At 49.0% G+C, this 18,097-nt stretch overlaps 1 protein-coding gene across 7 annotated transcripts in view; it reads left to right on the plus strand.

Annotated features, from left to right (window-relative positions):
- The window catches only part of RAPGEF1 (Rap guanine nucleotide exchange factor 1), a 224,618-nt gene that overhangs the window by 158,382 nt on the left and 48,139 nt on the right, over positions 1–18,097 (plus strand). For 3 of the 7 annotated variants that reach the window (XM_077305344.1, XM_077305345.1, XM_077305347.1), the window contains 2 exons: positions 10,655–10,942; positions 12,286–12,378. The exons of 2 other annotated variants lie outside the window; for them this stretch is intronic. In XM_077305344.1, the coding sequence (XP_077161459.1) occupies positions 10,655–10,942; positions 12,286–12,378 (381 nt within the window). The remainder of the gene's footprint in view (positions 1–10,654; positions 10,943–12,285; positions 12,379–18,097) is intronic. 2 more of the 7 variants (XM_077305348.1, XM_077305350.1) reach the window with 1 other exon arrangement.

The raw sequence follows: 18,097 nt of genomic DNA on the forward strand, positions 1-18,097 counted from the left end.
TTTGTTGCCCTCCTCTGGACACGTTATAGTTTGTCAACATCCCTCTTCAACTGGGGTGCCCAAAGCTGAACACAGGACTCCAAGTGAGGCCAAACCAGAGCAGAGTACAGCGGTAGTATCACCTCCCGTGATCTGGACACGATACTCCGTTTGATACAGCCCAAAATCCCATTTGCCTTTTTAGCCACTGAGTCACACTGCTGACTCGTGTTCAATGTATGGTCTATTATTGTTGTTATTGTTGTTGTTAGTATTATTATTATTATTATTATTATTATTATTATTATTATTATTATTATTATTATTATTATTATTATTATTATCCCGCCTCCCCCCAGAGGCTCGAGGCGGGTCTAGTCTACTAAGACTCCTAGATCCTTTTCGCACATGCTACTGCCAAGACAAGTCTCCCCCATCCTGTATTGGTGTATTTGGTTTTTCCTACCGAAATGCAGAACTTTACATTTGTCCCTATTGAACTTCATTTTATTCTGTTTAGCCCACTTCTCAATCCTATCAAGATGATCCTATATTCTGTTGCTGTCCTCAGTTGTTTTTGCTACCCCTCCCAGTTTAGTATAATCTGTAAATTTAATAAGTATCCCCTTTAATCCCTCATCCAAATCATTTATAAATATGTTGAACAACACAGGCCCCAGGACTGATCCTTGGGGTACTCCACTTGTCACTATTTTCCAAGAAGATGCTGAACCATTAACAAGTACCCTCTGGGTACAATTTGTCAACCAGTTATTGATCCACCTGACAGAATTAGGATCCATACCGCATTTTACCAACTTGTGAACAAGAATATCATGTGGAACCTTATCAAAAGCTTTTCTGAAATCCAGATAAACTATGTCCACAGCATTCCCCTGATCCAGCAAGGTAGTCACTTTCTCAAAAAAAGAAATAAGTTTGGTCTGACATGATTTGTTCTTGCAAAACCTGTGCTGAGTCTTAGAAATCACAGCTCTCCGTTCCAGCTGCTCAAGGACTGAGAGTTTGATTATTTGTTCCAAAATTTTGCCAGCTACAGATGTCAAGCTGACGGGTCAATAATTACCCGGATCTTCCTTTTTCCCTTTCTTGAAGATGGAGACAACATTGGCCTGCCTTCAATCGTCTGGCACCTCACCTGTTCTCCAAGAAGTGTCAAAAATAATGGACAGTGGTTCAGAGATGACATCTGCAAGTTCTTTTAGTACCCTTGGTGGCAGTTCATCTGGCCCAGAAGACTTTGTTTCATTTAAAGAAACTAGGTGTTTGTGGACCGTTCCAACAGTGATCCTAGGCCACCATTCCCATCCCCCACGTTGTGTTATGTTTTTGACATATTGATCACTATTTCCCTCACAAGAGAAGACCGAGGAGAAATAGGAGTTAAGCAGTTCAGCCCTCTCTTTATCATCTGATATAATTTCACTTTCTTGTCCTCGAAGTGGTCCTATGGAGTCCCTACTCTTTTTCTTGCTTGAAATATAACTAAAGAAGCCTTTTTTGTTATGTTTAGCATTTCTTGCTAGCCTAAGTTCATATTGAACTTTAGCTTTTCTAACACTCCCCCTACAATTATTGGCTATTTGTTTATACTCATCCTTGGAAATAAGGCCTTCCTTCCATTTCCTAAATGACTCTTTTTTATTCCTCAAATCTTTTGACAACTGCTTATGGGGCCAAGTTGGCTTCCTTAGGCTCCTTCCATCTTTTCTTCTGGAGGGAATTGTTTGTGATTGAGACTTCATGATTTCACTTTTAAGAAACTCCCAGCCCTCTTGGACTCCCATCTCTTGAAGTCTTTCTGCCCATGAGACTCTACGCAACATACCTTTAAGTCTGTGAAAGTCAGCTTTCCTGAAGTCCAGTCTATATGTCTGACTACGTAAAAGTTTTCTCTTTCCCACAATTGAGAATTCCAAAAGCACATGGTCACTGCTACCAAGTGTGCCCACTACTTCCACCTCATCTACCAGTTCATCCCTATTGATGAGAATCAAGTCTAAAATAGCAGACCCCTGATTCCCCTCTCTGCTTTCTGGGAAATGAAGCTGTCAGCAAGACAAGTTAAGAATTTAACGGAGTTTGCATTTTTAGCAGAGTTGGTCTTCCAACAGATATCTGGGTAATTGAAGTCACCCATGACCACTGTTTCCCCCTTTTTTGAAAATTGTGTAATTGCCTGACTCCTGTTATGCTTGGCTTGCTCCTTGGAAGAGGGGTGTCCACTGCGGGACCAAGGGAGCCCCCCCCCCTGCATTAGGATTGACCCTGCAGTGATCTAATGCTGGTGGTGTCCCCTAGAGGCCCCATTAGGGTGGCCTTTGTCTCTTGGCTGGTTTGCAGGCTGGGTGTCATGAACCAGCTTTTGAAATCCTTCTCTTTGTCGGTCTGCTCCTAGGCACTGTTTCCTTTGCTTGTCTGGTAGGCCATTGGTGGGGGCTTCGGGGCTGTGTCAGCTGCTGTCTTACCCCCTATGGCCCTGCTGGAGTGAGGCGGAAGTGGGGAACGTAGGCGCCCGCCGACTTCCAAGTGTAAAGCCTCAGTTGCAGTTGGCAGGCTTGAATATTGAAGGGGGCCCTTCCTCCTCCTCTTTCCCCAAAGGGGGGGGGGGATTGACTGTACTTCTTGGCTTTGTGCACTGAGGGGGGAAAGTACTGAAGAGGCCATGTGGGGATGATCTCAGAAAGAGGGTGGTCTTCTCCCTTCTCTCTCCAGCCTCCCCTCCTTTGAAATATTTGTCTCTTGTCTCAGCATGACTGCATGCTTTGGATTCCCCAGCTGCTGCCAGACTTCCGTAGCTGCAGAGGGAAGGAGACCCCTTAACCCAAGAGTGCCCAGGATTGTAAAACGCCTGCTTATGTAAATGATGCTGCACCCAAGCAGTCCGGTTTCTCTGTCTTGTACAAGCTGCATCCATCAGTTGCATAATTCAGCCTGTGTTTTCCTATTTTGCATCCCTCATTCATAAAAGAGGGGCAGGGAGCTATGGGAGGAGGGCAACGAATCATACCATGACCTTGTTCAGCTGCGTGTCCTGGCACATCACAGAATACTAGAGTTGGAAGGGGCCACACAGGCTTAATACAGGATCAGCCTAGAGCTGGACAGAAAAGTATCTGTCCAGCCACTGCTTGCAGACCGCCAGGGAAGGGGAGACTCCTGAGGCAGCTGAGTGTACTGCTGAACTACTCTGGCTGTGACCCCCCCCCCCCCCCCGATATATAGCCGGTCCTGTTCTCCACATGGTTTAAAGCCCTTACTGCAGGTCTTACTCTCACTGCAGCCTTGAGATGTCCCAGTTTCTGGATGTGTTCCTGTTTCGTCAGGGAAGTCAACAATACAATGTAATTCAAAAACCTTTAATGGCATCCATAATAAGTTTACAAAACAGTTGTAAACTGTTACAAAATCACAAGATGTCATAGTCCCATTGTATACGGCACTGGTAATACCACACCTGGAGTTCTGTGTGCAGTTCTGGAGGCCTCACTTCAAGAAGGACGTAGATAAAATTGAAAGGGTACAGAGGAGAGCGAACAAGATGATCTGGGGCCAAGGGACCAAGCCCTATGAAGATAGGTTGAGGGACTTGGGAATGTTCAGCCTGGAGAAAAGGAGGTTGAGAGGGGACATGATAGCCCTCTTTAAGTATTTGAAAGGTTGTCATTTGGAGGAGGGCAGGATGCTGTTCCCATTGGCTGCAGAGGAAAAGACACGCAGTAATGGGTTTAAACTTCAAGTACAACGATATAGGCTAGATATCAGGAAAAAAAATTTCACAGTCAGAGTAGTTCAGCAGTGGAATAGGCTGCCTAAGGAGGTGGTGAGCTCCCCCTCACTGGCAGTCTTCAAGCAAAGGTTGGATACACACTTTTCTTGGATGCTTTAGGATGCTTAGGGCTAATCCTGCGTTGAGCAGGGGGTTGGACTAGATGGCCTCTATGGCCCCTTCCAACTCTAGGATTCTATGATAGTTCTGTAAATGCCGATCTATAAAGTTGTAAGAAAAATTACAACAGGCAAAGGAGCAGCAAATGCAAAAAGATAAAACCAGTGACCTTTACTTCTTTGCCCTGTGGGTCATTACTATAGATAAAAACGTGGCTACCCGTTCAGTGGTCTTCAGTGGCAGGGGCCACACAGACTTAATGCAGGATCAGGGAAGTCATAGATTCTCAGCTGGTGTCATGTTTTTTGGTTCGTGTAACAATTTTGGTGGTTTCTTTTGGGGTTCCTACCCAAGCAACCCACTGTTTTTGGAGATTTCAGACTTTTCTTGGGAGGGCCTGATAGCTGAGAAGCACCCCTCCCTTAAGAACATTCCCTGTTCTGTGCAGTTTCTGTCTGACATTTGTATTTATTTATTTTTGATGGACTGATTTTAACAGGGATTTTTTTTCTTTCTAGATGGTATTTCTGATGGCTTTGGGGCTGGGGGACAAACAGAAGCAATATAGTTCTTGTTTGGGCTGAGTTTCTGTGAATTTCTTAATTGCTGTTGCATGGATTTTATTACCAGCTTGGTGTAGTGCTTAAGAGCGGCAGCTTCTCATGTGGAGAGCTGGGTTGGATTCCCCACTCCTTCACCACATGCAGCCAGCTGGGTGACCTTGAGCTAGTCACAGTCCTGTTAGAGCTGTTCCCACAAATTTGTCAGAGCTCTCTCAGCCCCACTTACGCTTTGAGACTTCATTGGGTATTGAAAAGCAGGGTATAAAAACCAACTCTTTTTCTGATTATTGGAACCTGGTTTGAAAGCAGTAGAAGCAGAGAAGAATTTTTTAAAAGAAACAAAATGAAGGGCCTAGTTTATGGACTGGGAGTGTTTGGGGGCCACATATATGGGTACCTTCTTCTTGGAACGCTGGTCCCTTTGCAGCCAAATCCAGAACTCTGCATGCTACCCCACACGGGCAGCCGCCTGTCAGTCCAAAGACAAGGTCCAACCCCACCCTCAGAGCTCTACAATGAGAAGATAGCTTCTCATCCTTTTCTCCTTAAGAGTTAGGCCTGCCTCTTGCTCATTGCCTTCTCTGACGTCCCTGCACTAGACTCAATTCCGGAGGAGGCTTCCATCTGCAGCTCCGAGCCCGGAAACTCAGCTGGTGGCTCTTGCCACCTCCCTGGCAGCCTCCTCGCCTCCAGCCTGCCTGCATCTCAGCGATGAAACTTTCATAGCGCACACATCTGTCAGAAAAGATAGGCTGACCTAGGCTGAGACCTAGGTTGGGAGTCTGAACTGGGGATTTAACGGTTTGGGCCCGGCCAGCGAGAGCCATTTGGAGCACAGTCTGCCTCGGCACAGTCAACACACAGCTTATAGCTGTCAGGGTGACTGAGGCCGCGTTCAAAGCTGATCTCTCTCCCCAGCCAGCTCCGCTCAGGTGTAAAGAAACCAACGTGACAGGAGAAGAGCCTCTGCTGAGCCCATGATCTCCATCTGTCCAGGCAGCGCGGAGAGACTTTTTGTCTTTTCCATTTCCTCTCCCATGAGAGCCCCCTTCCTCCGTTCCTTCTCCATGCAATGTGACGGCAGGCCCTTGGGCTGGGTCTTGGACCTGCACAGGCCGCGTCGGGATCACGAGAGGCAAGCTCTGCTCCACCAATGAAATGTCGGGAGATAAACACAGAGCTGCCCGGTCCTCTGGGCTGAAGGTCTCACTCCTCTCTCTCCAGTCTCCAGCCCTGAGGGGTGGGGTCTCGTGTGAATTTTACCTGCCCGTCTTTGATGGACCCCTGAGGAATGCGAGGAGGCCACCCAGATTAGTTCTGCTGCAAAAGAAGAGAAAGGCAGCAGCACCCAGAAGAGAGCAGGCTTACTATGGCAGGAGCTTCCCTGGGGCTCAGCTAGATTTGAGTTCAGCAGCATTTTGGAGGCCAACAGATTTCGGGGAAGATGAACTTTCGAGAACCAGAAGCTTTTTTCACCAGAATCCTGAAAGCACCGCAGCCCCCCCCCCCCCCCCACACCTCCCCGAAGTCTTGTTGGTTTCTTAGAGGCTCAAATCCATCTGTTCTGTTGCCGAAAAATGCAGTCCTACTTCTGGCTGACGAACGGGGCCTTATTCTGCAGAAGCTCCACCCACCCCAGAACATTCAGATCAGTGCCTTCTGCCTGGAATCACTTTGCACGGGGTCTCCAGTCTTGTTTTTGCAAGAGAATTTTTGCTTGTGTTTAACCTTCGATGTCTCTCCTTTCGTTCTTAAATTTCGAACAGGTTTACATCATGCCATCCCTGAATGTGGGACTGTAGAGGCTGACATTTTGGGAGCTTGTGGTGCGAGTGGTGGCAAAAGGCAAGGCTGGAGTAACCAGGGGGAGAAGCAGGCTCTTGGTGGGAGATTCTACTCGGAGGGGTGGGTGAGCAAAAAGGACTCCAGAGATCCCAGGAACGGTGAGCTTTGGATGAGAAGGGAGATGCCTCCGGCATGACCGTTCCTGCCTTAGAGGGAATGTGGGGAGGGATGTCAAGAGGGGACTGGTGAGGCTTGGGCTCTGGACAGGAGGGTTTTTGAAGGGTTCATTTCTGCCGAAGAGTCTAGTTGGGTTGTTTTTACTCCATTAAATTTTAAAATCTGGACTTTAGAGCTCACCTTCTGCTGCAAATTAAGGCAAATTAAATAGCAGATTCTGTGCTGGTGCGGGAGGGGCTTCAGGGCCAGCCTGGCTTCTCATCCCCCTTTCTGAATTCCCGCAGCCTCTTTTGGCAAGCCTGGAAGAGTAGAGCTGCACTCGGTTGCGTCTTTCGAGTCCCTGGCCCCTCTGAAGAGGTGTGCGTTTTTTAAGGTCAATGCCGCTGAGCTGGTTTGAATGAATGCTCCTAATAAACAGGAGTGAGATGAAACATGGATTGGAGAGGGAAGGATGGGACTGGAATGTAAGCAACAAAGATTCCTAGTTGCTCTAATCTGGCCAGAGTACTTTCCTTTCTGCACCACCATCTCTTCTCCCCCCAAAAGGTCTCTTGCCTCCAGTATGAATTATATAACATTAGGCAACTCATGTCCATAATATATTTGCATAGTTTATTTTGATGTAAAGAACCTGTCCGTGGCACTGAAGGGCCCTACCGCTAACGGCACATCCCCTGAAAACAGCTTTGTTGGTTTCCAGGGCACCAACTGATGTGGCCCAAAAGCCACATGTCTTTGTGGACTTGAAGACCTGAAGCTTGATAATTTTTAATGCCCTGAGGTTGCCATCTGCCCATTTACTGTCTGTCTGAGGGGTACGGTGGGGTGGAGAGCAGGTGCACGAGGTCTGTGAACATAGGCCTGTCACAGTGACATCCAAGAGGAAGTGTCCCTTCGCCATCTGCAGCCATCTGCCTTCCGTTGACATTTCCACTTACTCACCTGGGTGGTCTATTTCTGCTTCAACATCACCTCTTCACAGTAGCAGAGTCCTAAAGAACTAATGTTTGGAGGGGCCAAAAAAAAAGAGGCTTTGCATCTCCCTTAACGTCTGTGACAGGGGCAAAGCCATTCTATGCCTCCACTGTATTGCAGGCTCTCATGAAGGGCTGGCTTCTTCAGAATTGAGCCTTCAAACACACCTTCGGGGCAGATTAGTCAGAGGGAGAGCAATCGCTGAGTGGTCCAGAGATGTTCAAGGAGTCTTCCCATTAAACAAAGATGTTGCCAATTAACCACAGTTAGCCTTTGAGAAAATTTAATTGACCTGAAATAAAAGTAGAAACGGAAACACCGAGCGAGTTGCCCACGGGGGTGTCTCCTCATCCGCCGGTTCCATCGCATCTCTGTCCAGTTCTTCCGTCAGGTTTCCATACCTGTCGTTCCTCACCTGTGTATGTTGGTGGTGGCCAGTGCTTATTTCATCCTGATGCTCTCCTCAGTAAGCAGATTCCTGCGTCTCGGTGTTGGTGATTCTGTGGCATCACAGAAACATCTGCTAAGGAAGGTCGGTGTTGTCTACTCTGACCAGCAGCCAGTCCCCAGGGTCTCAGGCATAGAGGTCTTTCATGTTGCCTCCTGCAGGATCCCCTTCGCCGAAAATGCTGGGGATCAAACCCGGGACGACCTTCATTTTGGGTGCTTTGGCAGGGGGAAGGTGATGCACCCTAGTTCAGCCATTCCCATCGTCAGTCAGGTGTCCTCTTCCAGGGTTCCTGCCCAGCATGTATGAAATCATATTGGCCAAAAGAGCCCGTAGTACATGCCTGTGACCAGCATGTGTCACAAGATGTCATAGTCCCATTGTATATGGCATTGGTCAGACCACACCTGGAGTTCTGTGTGCAGTTCTGGAGGCCTCACTTCAAGAAGGACGTAGATAAAATTGAAAGGGGACAGAGGAGAGCGACGAAGATGATCTGGGGCCAAGAGACCAAGCCCTATGAAGATAGGTTGAGGGACTTGGGAATGTTCAGCCTGGAGAAAAGGAGGCTGAGAGGGGACATGATAGCCCTCTTTAAGTATTTGAAAGGTTGTCACTTGGAGGAGGGCAGGATGCTGTTTCTGCTGGCTGCAAAGGAGAGGACACGCAGTAATGGGTTTAAACTTCAAGTACAACGATATAGGCTAGATATCAGGAAAAAAAATTTCACAGTCAGAGTAGTTCAGCGGTGGAATAGGCTGCCTAAGGAGGTGGTGAGCTCCCCCTCACTGGCAGTCTTCAAGCAAAGGTTGGATACACACTTTTCTTGGATGCTTTAGGATGCTCTGGGCTGATCCTGCGTTGAGCAGGGGGTTGGACTAGATGGCCTGTATGGCCCCTTCCAACTCTATGATTCTATGATTCTATTTGAAGCGTGCGTACTTCCTGTGTTTTGCATAATGCTTCCTCTGCTGTTTATGTCAAGGAACAAACCAGACAAGGAAACCCTGACCTCAGACTTCTGCAGAACCGGCTTCTCCTCTCCCCTCCCTCCCTCCCTGCCTCCCTCCCCCCACTGTGCATCCATTCCAGCTTTAGTGATGTTGGCTGGGCACTGCCTGTGATCTTTTCCATGCAGCCTCGTGGAGCAGCAACTCTTTCTAACAGGATCCCAGAGACCTAAAACATTTTCAGGGTACAAACTTTTGAGAGCTCAAGCTCCCTCTGCTGATGGCCTCAGACTCAAGGTCTCCAGCACAGCTGCTGGAATGGTCTCATCTTTCAATGGGAATGGCGAGGATCAGGAGGCTGAATTCTGCAGCCAGTGGCAAACTCTTGGCTCGCATGGCGTATCTACAGTAAATGCCCCTACTGAGGGCACCTGCAGTTCCACGAGAGCCCAGCAGAAAGGCCGCGTGTCAAATGTACCATTACCAGAGAATCTTGCTCTTTTCTTTATCTCGAGGCAATCAGCTTTCTAGCTCTGTTGTGGCTGCCAAGATGTGTTGGGAAAGATCTGCAACAGACCGGAGCAGAGGGGGAGCGGAACGAGAATTCCTGTGGCCAAGAAGCTGGGGCTCTACGACCCTGAGGAGTCCGTTTCTGATTCCCTGGAGGCTTGTAAAACCAAGCTCAGCTCTGCAGATCAGCCCAAAATGGCAGACGCGGATCACAGGCTGGGTCTGCTCTGCTGCAGGCACTGGTTTCCTCCAGTGGAAGGAGCCGCTGTCTGGACTGAGGCTCTTCCGAAAGGCTCCTTGCACTGGATGGAAATTCCATGGTCAGCAGAAAGAAGCTGTGGGACCCAATTAATAATAATAATGATTTTATTTTTAGACCCCTCCCCTGTCCTTGGATGGGTCAGAGCGGGTAACAACAGGCTTTAAAAACAGTCAAAACAGGTTTATATAAAAACAATCATAATACATTCAAGACATTAGATTCTTAAAATCTTTAAAAGCTGCTCACTCCTAGATTAAATTTGTGTCCTGAAAAGGTAAACAATGTCGAAGGCTGTATTTTCAGGCAGGGAGGGCAGCATCTATTTGATCTTATTTCGTGGCCTCGGCCATAGGCATGACAGAGCAGCTCTGTTCTACAGGCCCTCTGGAGCTGTTGGAGTTGCCAGTCTCCAGGTGGGACCTGGAGACCCCTCCAGAATTATAGCTGTTCTCCAGATGACCCAGTTCAGTTGGCTGCTGTGGAAGGCGGCAGACTCTTGTCACATTATGCCCTTCTGACAGTCCTTCCACTGCCCTCCCCAAGCTCTACCCCCAAATCTCCAGGGATAGTCCAACCCGGAGCGGGCAGCTCTAGACCTAACTCAGTATAACATTAGGAAGTATGTAAGAGCCCTTAAATTATACAGGTCACAGCATTCAGCTTTTTCTCTGTAGATGGGTGAGTGGCCATAGCCTGAAAAATGGCCCCTTTTTACCCTTTTGTTTGTTCCAGCAGCCATGATACCGTGATAGCCATGTATGAGCCAAGCCTCCGCAATAAATGCTCAGTGACCCACAGGATTTTCGGGGCAGGAGACATTCCGAGGTGGTTTGCCGTGGTCCTCCACGGCGGTCTCCCCTCCCAATCCTGACCAGGGCCGACCCTGCTTGGCTTCCGAGGTCAGACAAGATCAGGCTGGGAATTGCAGCTCAGCAAAGAAGTTCCTTGCACGGGCTGGCCATGTGCTGCCCACCACCACAGTTGCTCTAATTTATTTTTCTTTTTCTCTGTCTCTTTCTTCCCCTCCCCCTCCCCACCCTGCCCCTTATGTTGGTTTGGTTCATTCCTTCCACTGGTGCCATCCCTCCCTCTCAGTATAAATCGGTGTTCAGGTCTTACTCCCAAGACTTTGTGCCTCGCAACCAAGTTTCCGTCCCTCCTTTTCTCTCATCTACTGCCGCCATCTCCTCTCCGCCTCTGCCTTTCCCGCCCATGCACCAGCCTCCGAACTCTGACCCGGCGGCCGCACCAGCCGCGGGCAGGCAGCCAATCAGCACCGCGGACGGGGCCACCTCCTCTCCCCAGGAGAGCAGCTTTAATGGGACTGCTTCTGTCTGCCTTCCTTCTGAAACCTCTTTCACTGGTTCCCTCCAGATGTCTTCGGTGAGAGCTCTTGATCAGGCTTGTGTGCGTGTGTGTGTGTGTGTGTGTGTCTTGGAAAAGGTACTCGACCCAAGGCCCTGTTTAGGTCCCCTGGCAACCTGCGAGCACTAGAGGAAGAGTTTGGGCTATCTTGGTGCAAGTAGGCCATGAGCAGTGGGTTTCAGATTGTCGAATGGGAGTGCCATAAGAAGAGCTGTGGATTTTGTTCCACACTTTTCCCTGGGAGGTAGGAGGGACCTAGAGAACAGCTCTAAGAGGACTGATTAGCCCCAGGTCACCCAGCTGGCTGCCGGTGGAAAAAGGGCAAATCAAACCTGGTTTTCCAGATTAGAGGCCACAACTCTTAAACTACCAAACTGACTCTCAATATTCTTCAAGTAAGGGAGGGAAAAGGCCCATATACCGCAGCGGAGGACAGCATCTGCAGTTAAGGATCTACAGTTAAGGATCAGCGGAGCTCATCTGCTGACTCCCCGTCTCTGTGCTCACGGCCACCAATAGCATCCAAGTTCTGGGGAGAAACGTTCCCCCTTCCGACCCCAAAGGGGGCTCAGAATATTTCCTTTCCGTTTATATGTTCAGCTCCTTGATCTTGAGCAGCATGTGACAGGGCGATCCCGGTGGGAGAAGAGGGCTGTGCCACAGAGGAAGCTGCTGCTACGTCTCTGCATGAGTCACTGCACTGTCCTTATGTCCCCCCAACCAGGCTCTGCTGTCAGGCACGTAGTTCTGCTAAAAGTGTGCATCGGGAGCAGTTGGATCATTCTGCTGTCCCAAAGTAAATATGTGGCAGAAGTATCTGAGAAGACGCGTCCATGAGGAGGCCCAAATTCTCATCGTCCAATGAGAAACAGACTGGGCCATGCAAAAAGAAGAGTAAGGAAGCCTTTTTAGAAAGCAGCCGATTTCAACTACTCTCACATTAAACATAAAAATGTGGGGGGCGCAGTTGTTCCTCCAGTCGTAATTCGGGGGGATGAGAACAGCTGAGCTATAAGAAATGCAGGAAGGATGATATGCAAGATGGTTCTGGTGTCAGGTTTCACACTGATTGGTCTCTTGGATTTCAAGAGATTTCTTCTGATCCTGTTTGGCCCATCTGTGCAGCTTGAGCGCATTTAGAAGCATTGCAGATGTCTTTTTCCTCTTTAAACCAAAAGGTAGAAATGAACTGCCTTGCAAGACCCCAGAGTTGAAAGAATGCCAGTAGCCTTCTGTCTGCCTGCTCCAAGTTGGGGGACCCAGGTGGCCACGGGGCCCCTCGCTGCACGAGATTTTCCAGGCGTTCAGTGCTTGGGTCACAAAGCACCATCACCCATTTCCTTTCATCCTGTCTCCTGTAGAGTGAAAACGCCGGTGAGGAAGCTGGGGAGGGTGAATACGTCAATCTGTATTCCTCCGGGCAAAGCAATGGAGAACTCCCTCACTCTGAAGGAGTAAGTAAAACTGCATTGGGGGGGGGGCAGCCCTTTGGGGCAAGCTGCATGTGGGCCATGCTTGAGCCAGGCAATTCAAAACACAGCCCGCCAAGCCTTCTCCCCTCACCCTGCCACACTCTTCAGAGGTTGGCCAAAGTGGCCTGTCTCCTTCCCTTCCCAGTGCTTTTGCTGCTTTGTGCATGGCTGTGAGAAGTTCTCAGGTTTTCCTTAAGTGCATTTTAAACATGGATCTTGTTTTCACCTCCCCACTCCACCCCCGGTGTGCTTTTGCAGTACTTTGCTTCTGGTGTAGAACTTGCCAGTACCATACCCTGCTGCTTCTGTTTTTACTTCATTGGTTTTTTACTCCCTTAATAAAAGATTGCATTCCCAAGTGAATGTTAGGATAGGCTATTCTAGTGATCTGTACTCAGAGAGTTCACCCTTCACATTACTAAGATTATGAAGTCAATCCATGGGAAAATCTCTAGCAGAAGGATAAAGACCCCGGCCGAACATACTTAACAGAGTTCCCTGAGAAAGAATCATGCATGAGACCAGTGTTTCCCAGAAGTGGGTGATGAAGCTTCTGCAAGTGGGTTGTGGGCCAGCCCTCCCTAAGGACCTTCCCTGCCTTTGCCTTTGCCTTCTTTCGTGTCTTAGATCCCAAGATCTCTCCCTGGAATCCGTCTCTTCCATATATGGCTGTTTTCACTCCATATACATGCTAAGTAAAACCTGTGCTGATGGTCGCATCTTAGGATGAATTGGAGGGAATAACGGAGAAGGAGAGGATGGTCAGAGGGTGGCCTCTTGCCCTCCATATGCAAAGGATACGTGTGTTGCAACAGGTTTCATAATGTGGGGCCGCTGCCCCTTTTGTACCATGTGTGTTGGTCAGCCACTGTAGGAAATGGAATGTTGAACTAGATAGGTGCCAACATCACAATTTGCCTTGGACATCTTTGTGAACTGATCTGTGAGAACAGCTCTAAGAGAACTGTGACTACCCCAAGGCCACCCATCTGGCTGCACGTGGAAAAGGAGTGAGGAATCAAATTCGGTTCTCCTGATTAGAGACCGCCGCTCTTAACCACAACGCCACGCTGGCTTTTGGAAGTCTTTTAGGAGCAAATCTGTATAGAATCCTTGCAATGGGAGTTCTTAAAAAGATGTGTGGATTCCGAAAGTGGAGGAGTTTCTGGTGAAAACCAGTGTCAGATCAGGAGTGGAATGTGATCAGCCTGGTCCTTCCACTGGTGACAGTCTTGGGGTCTTGATCTGGTTTCTCCTAGATCGTATCACTCATGCCCCAACTCTTTCGGTATATCAAGCCCTGGACTTCCATGGCACAGAATTTGCAGTGCTGCCAGAGCACAACTTGCTCTCCCCCTACACTATCCAATCACCACTCTCCCTGGGTACATTGCAAAGGATGGGTGAAGATCGCTTAGGGAGGCCATCTCCCAAGGCCTCCTCCCCTTCCCTGCTCGCTCTCTCCAGCCTTTTTATCTTCTCACCTCCTTCCATCTTTCCTGTTCCTGTCTTCTTTTATCCCCTCCCAGCCAGCTCCTCCTCCCTCTGAAGTTACATTAACCCCACCCTCTGGCCCAGCGTCTATGCATCTCAGTCTCCCCCTGCTTCCCAGCCAGGCAGCTAAACAGAGGCTCAACCAGGGGCATCTTCCCTAGCCCCCATCCCAAGGAACCCTGTGCCTTGCCCCTTCCTGTGTCCCCAGCCGCATCCCCAGGCAGATGAGGTGCCAACTCAGCTGCTGCTGGCGTGCCCGTTCTCTGCGCAGGGCAGTCTTTGGTAGGCTGTGCTGACTGGACCCTCCAGTCCATCTTCCGTGCCCCTGGGGGGGGGGGCTGATGACGGATGTGAACTGCAGGGGGGGCCACCCACAGGAAGTGGTCCGGGGATTGTCTCCTGGGGAATGGGGTGGTTGTGGAGAGTCCCTGGAGGGCCATGGGATCCTTGGCCCACCTCAGCAATCGCATGGCTTAAATTCCCAGAAATCTATCACTTACCTAGAGTTTGAATCTCCAGATAAATTAAATTAGGAGAAAACCAGATTTATATCCACGCATCCAAGCCTCCGGGAAGGGCGGTATATAAATATAATAAATAAAATAAATAAAATGAAAGATCCTATATATCGGAGTAATTTTGGACTCAGTACAAAGCACAGCTTTTCCCACCGCTGGAAATGATTAGAGACATCCTACCCTTAGTACAGAGACTCTGTTTACATTCAGTTCATCCACGTCATGCAGAAACTAAAAGAACGGATAGCTTCCATTACTACAGGGAAGGAAAACAACTAATGCGTGTGTGGCGGAAATCTCGCTTGTGAGGGCGTTTGAGATGGTGGTGAAAGTGACAAAACGTGAGTTTTTTGTCACGGAAATTGCGTCCACAAGTTCTCGCCCAGCCCAGTTCAGTTTCTTACCACCCTCAAGGAGGGGCGCCAAAATTGTAGTCAATTGGAACTTGGCTGTGAGGCCCTGGCGAGCTATTTTGCGGATAATGTCTTGTTACTCCGTCACGAACTTCTGGCCACGGTTAATGCAATAAATGAACTGGAGGCTTATTGGCCGCCTTTGAAGGTGACATTTGATGGCTTTCTTTAACCCAAGTTGACCAGTTGCTTGGGTCGGTTAGGGTGACCACGTGCCTCCTTGATCCCTGCCTGTCTTGGCTCCTCAAAGGAGGTGGTCAGCAGATAGGTGAACAGCTTAGGGACATTGTCAACCTCTCCTTGAGTACTGGAGAATTCCCTGAGCAACTGAAGGGGGCAGTGGTTCGATCTCTCCCCAAAAAAGCATCACAGGACCCGGCCAGCTACCGCCCGGTTTCGCATTTAGCGTTCCGGGGTAAGGTAGTTGAAAGGGCCGCAGTGGACCAGCTCCTAGCATTCTTGGAGGATACTTCAGCTCTTGATCCATATCTGTCTGGCTTCCGTCCTGGCCCCAGGCTAGAGACAGTGTTCGTTGCCCAGATGGATGATCCTTGTCATCAGCTGGATCGGGATGGATTGGCCGTGCTGGTTCTTTTAGATTGGTCGGCCACTTTTGTCATCGTTGAGCACAAATTGTTGGTCCACCGCCTCACTGGGACAAGGAAACAGGGCACAGCTCTTAGCTGGATATGCTCCTTCCTCCATAACCAGACCCAAAGGGTTGCCATGGGGGAAGAGTTCTCGCATTCTTATAGACTCCTTTGTGGGGTTCCACAGGGCACAGTCCTCACCTCCACGTTATTTAGCATCTTTATGTGCCCTCTGACATAGCTGGTACAGAGCTTTAGGCTGGGCTGTCATCAATATGCAGATGACACCCATCTCTATCTCCTCATGGACTCCCAGACTCCCCCCCCCCAGAACCATTTAGAATCATAGAATCATAGAGTTGGAAGCACCTCATGGGTCATCTAGTCCAACCCCCTGCACTATGCAGGACACTCACATCCCAATCGCTCATCTACTGTCACCTGCCACCCCCTTGAACCTTCATAGAATCAGCCTCTTCGTCAGATGGCTATCTAGCCTCTGTGTAAAAATTTCCAAAGATGGAGAACCCACCACCTCCCGAGGAAGCCTGTTCCACTGAGAAACCGCTCTGTCAGAAACTTCTTGACTGGAACGTAACTCATGACTGGAATGTAATGGTGGATGGATATGAACTGTTCAGAAAAAACAGAACAGATCGAGGAGGTGGAGGAGTGGCACTGTATGTGAAGAAAGGGCTTACCTGTCAAGAAATTCTACTGCAGGAGAGTATATCTACAGTGGAAAGCATCTGGGTGAAAATAAGCGAGGGGAAAACAAACAGTGTGGTGGTTGGTGTCTGACCAAAGAGAGGATGTGGATGCTGCACTTTGTGAGCAGCTTGGGAAAATATCGAAGCGGCAGGACCTTGTCATCATGGGCGACTTCAATTTCCCAGATGTGTGCTGGGAAACACACTCTGCGAAGCGTCCTCAGTCATGCAGCTTTCTGACCTGCCTCCCTGACAATTTCATTTATCAAATGGTAGATGAACCCACAAGAGGTTCAGCCATACTGGACTTAATACTGATCAACAGGCAAGAGTTGGTGGATGAGGTGAAGGAGGTGGGGACCCTAGGGGGAACTGACCATGTCCTCATAGAATTCCATTTGAGATGGGGAGCCAAGGAAGCTTGTAGCCAGACACGGATGTTGTATTTTCATAGGGCAAACTTTAATAAACTCAGAGACATGATGAGTGTCATACCATGGACGAGAATGCTGGAAGGGAAGGGAGCATGTGAAGGGTGGGCGCTACTCAAACAAGAGCTATTGCATGCTCAATCAATTACTGTCCCAAAAAGACGAAAACACTGCAGGAGCTTTAAGAAGCCTATTTGGATGAACAGAGAACTTCACGAGGAACAAAGAAAGAAAAGGGAAATGTTCAGGAAATGGAGGGAAGGACAGAGCTCTAAAGAAGAGTACCTACAGGTTACTAGGCACTGTAGATCAATCATCAGAAAGGCCAAAGCTGAGAATGAGCTAAGATTGGCCAGGGAAGCCCACTGTAACAAGAAAAGATTTTTCAGTTACGTGAGGAGCAAACGTAAAGTAAAGGAGGCAATAGGCCCACTGTTGGGTGCAGATGGACAAATTCTAACGGAGGATGCAGAGAAAGCAGAAAGGCTCAGTGCCTATTTTACATCTGTTTTTTCCACAGGTCAAAGGGTTTAGGCACATCTAGAGATGGCAGTAGCCAAGGGATAGTCTGGGTGGTAGGTTGACATGGACAGAGGTTGTCGAGAGGCATTTAGCTGCACTGGATGAGTTCAAATCCCCTGGGCTGGATGAAATGCACCCGAGAGTGCTCAAAGAACTTTCTGGAGAACTTGCACAATCCTTGTCCATCATCTTTGGGCCCTCTTTCAGGACTGGAGATGTCCCGGAGGACTGGAAGAGAGCAAATGTTATTCCAATCTTCAAAAAAGGGAGGAAGGATGACCTGGGAAACTACAGACCAGTGAGTCTGACCTCTGTTGTGGGGAAGATAATGGAGCAGATATTAAAGGGAGCAATCTGCAAACATCTGGAGGACAATTTGGTGATCCAAGGAAGTCAGCATGGATTTGTCTCCAACAGGTCCTATCAGACCAACCTGGTTTCCTTTTTTGACCAAGTAACAGGTTTGCTGGATCAGGGAAATTCGGTTGATGTCATTTACTTGGATTTTAGTAAAGCTTTTGACAAGTTTCCCCATGATGTTCTGATGGATAAGTTGAAGGACTGCAATCTGGATTTTCAGATAGTTAGGTGGATAGGGAATTGGTTAGAGAACCGCACTCAAAGAGTTGTTGTCAATGGTGTTTCATCAGACTGGAGGGAGGTGAGTAGCAGGGTACCTCAGGGCTCGGTGCTCGGCCCGGTACTTTTTAACATATTTATTAATATTATAGATTAGCGGTCCCCAACCTTCTTGTAGTTGGGGACAGCCTCCGAGGGTGGGAGAGAGCCGGAGGCCTGGCCGCCGCAGCTGCACGTAAATGCACACACGCAGTTGCAGCGCATGCGTGTTTTCGGGTATGCACAGAGCTGCCGCACTTGCGCGTTTTCGCCAGGAGGGGGTGCAAACATGCATGTGCGGCAACTCCGCGCATGCGCGTTTGCGTCGCTGGCATGCCTGCGGCCGCGCCTGCCTCTTTTCCCCCCTCTCACTGCGGGGGGGGGAGGCAGGTGCGGCCGCTTGCG

Source organism: Paroedura picta, chromosome 12, assembly GCF_049243985.1.
Source record: "Paroedura picta isolate Pp20150507F chromosome 12, Ppicta_v3.0, whole genome shotgun sequence".
Classification (NCBI taxonomy): Eukaryota; Metazoa; Chordata; class Lepidosauria; order Squamata; family Gekkonidae; genus Paroedura; species Paroedura picta.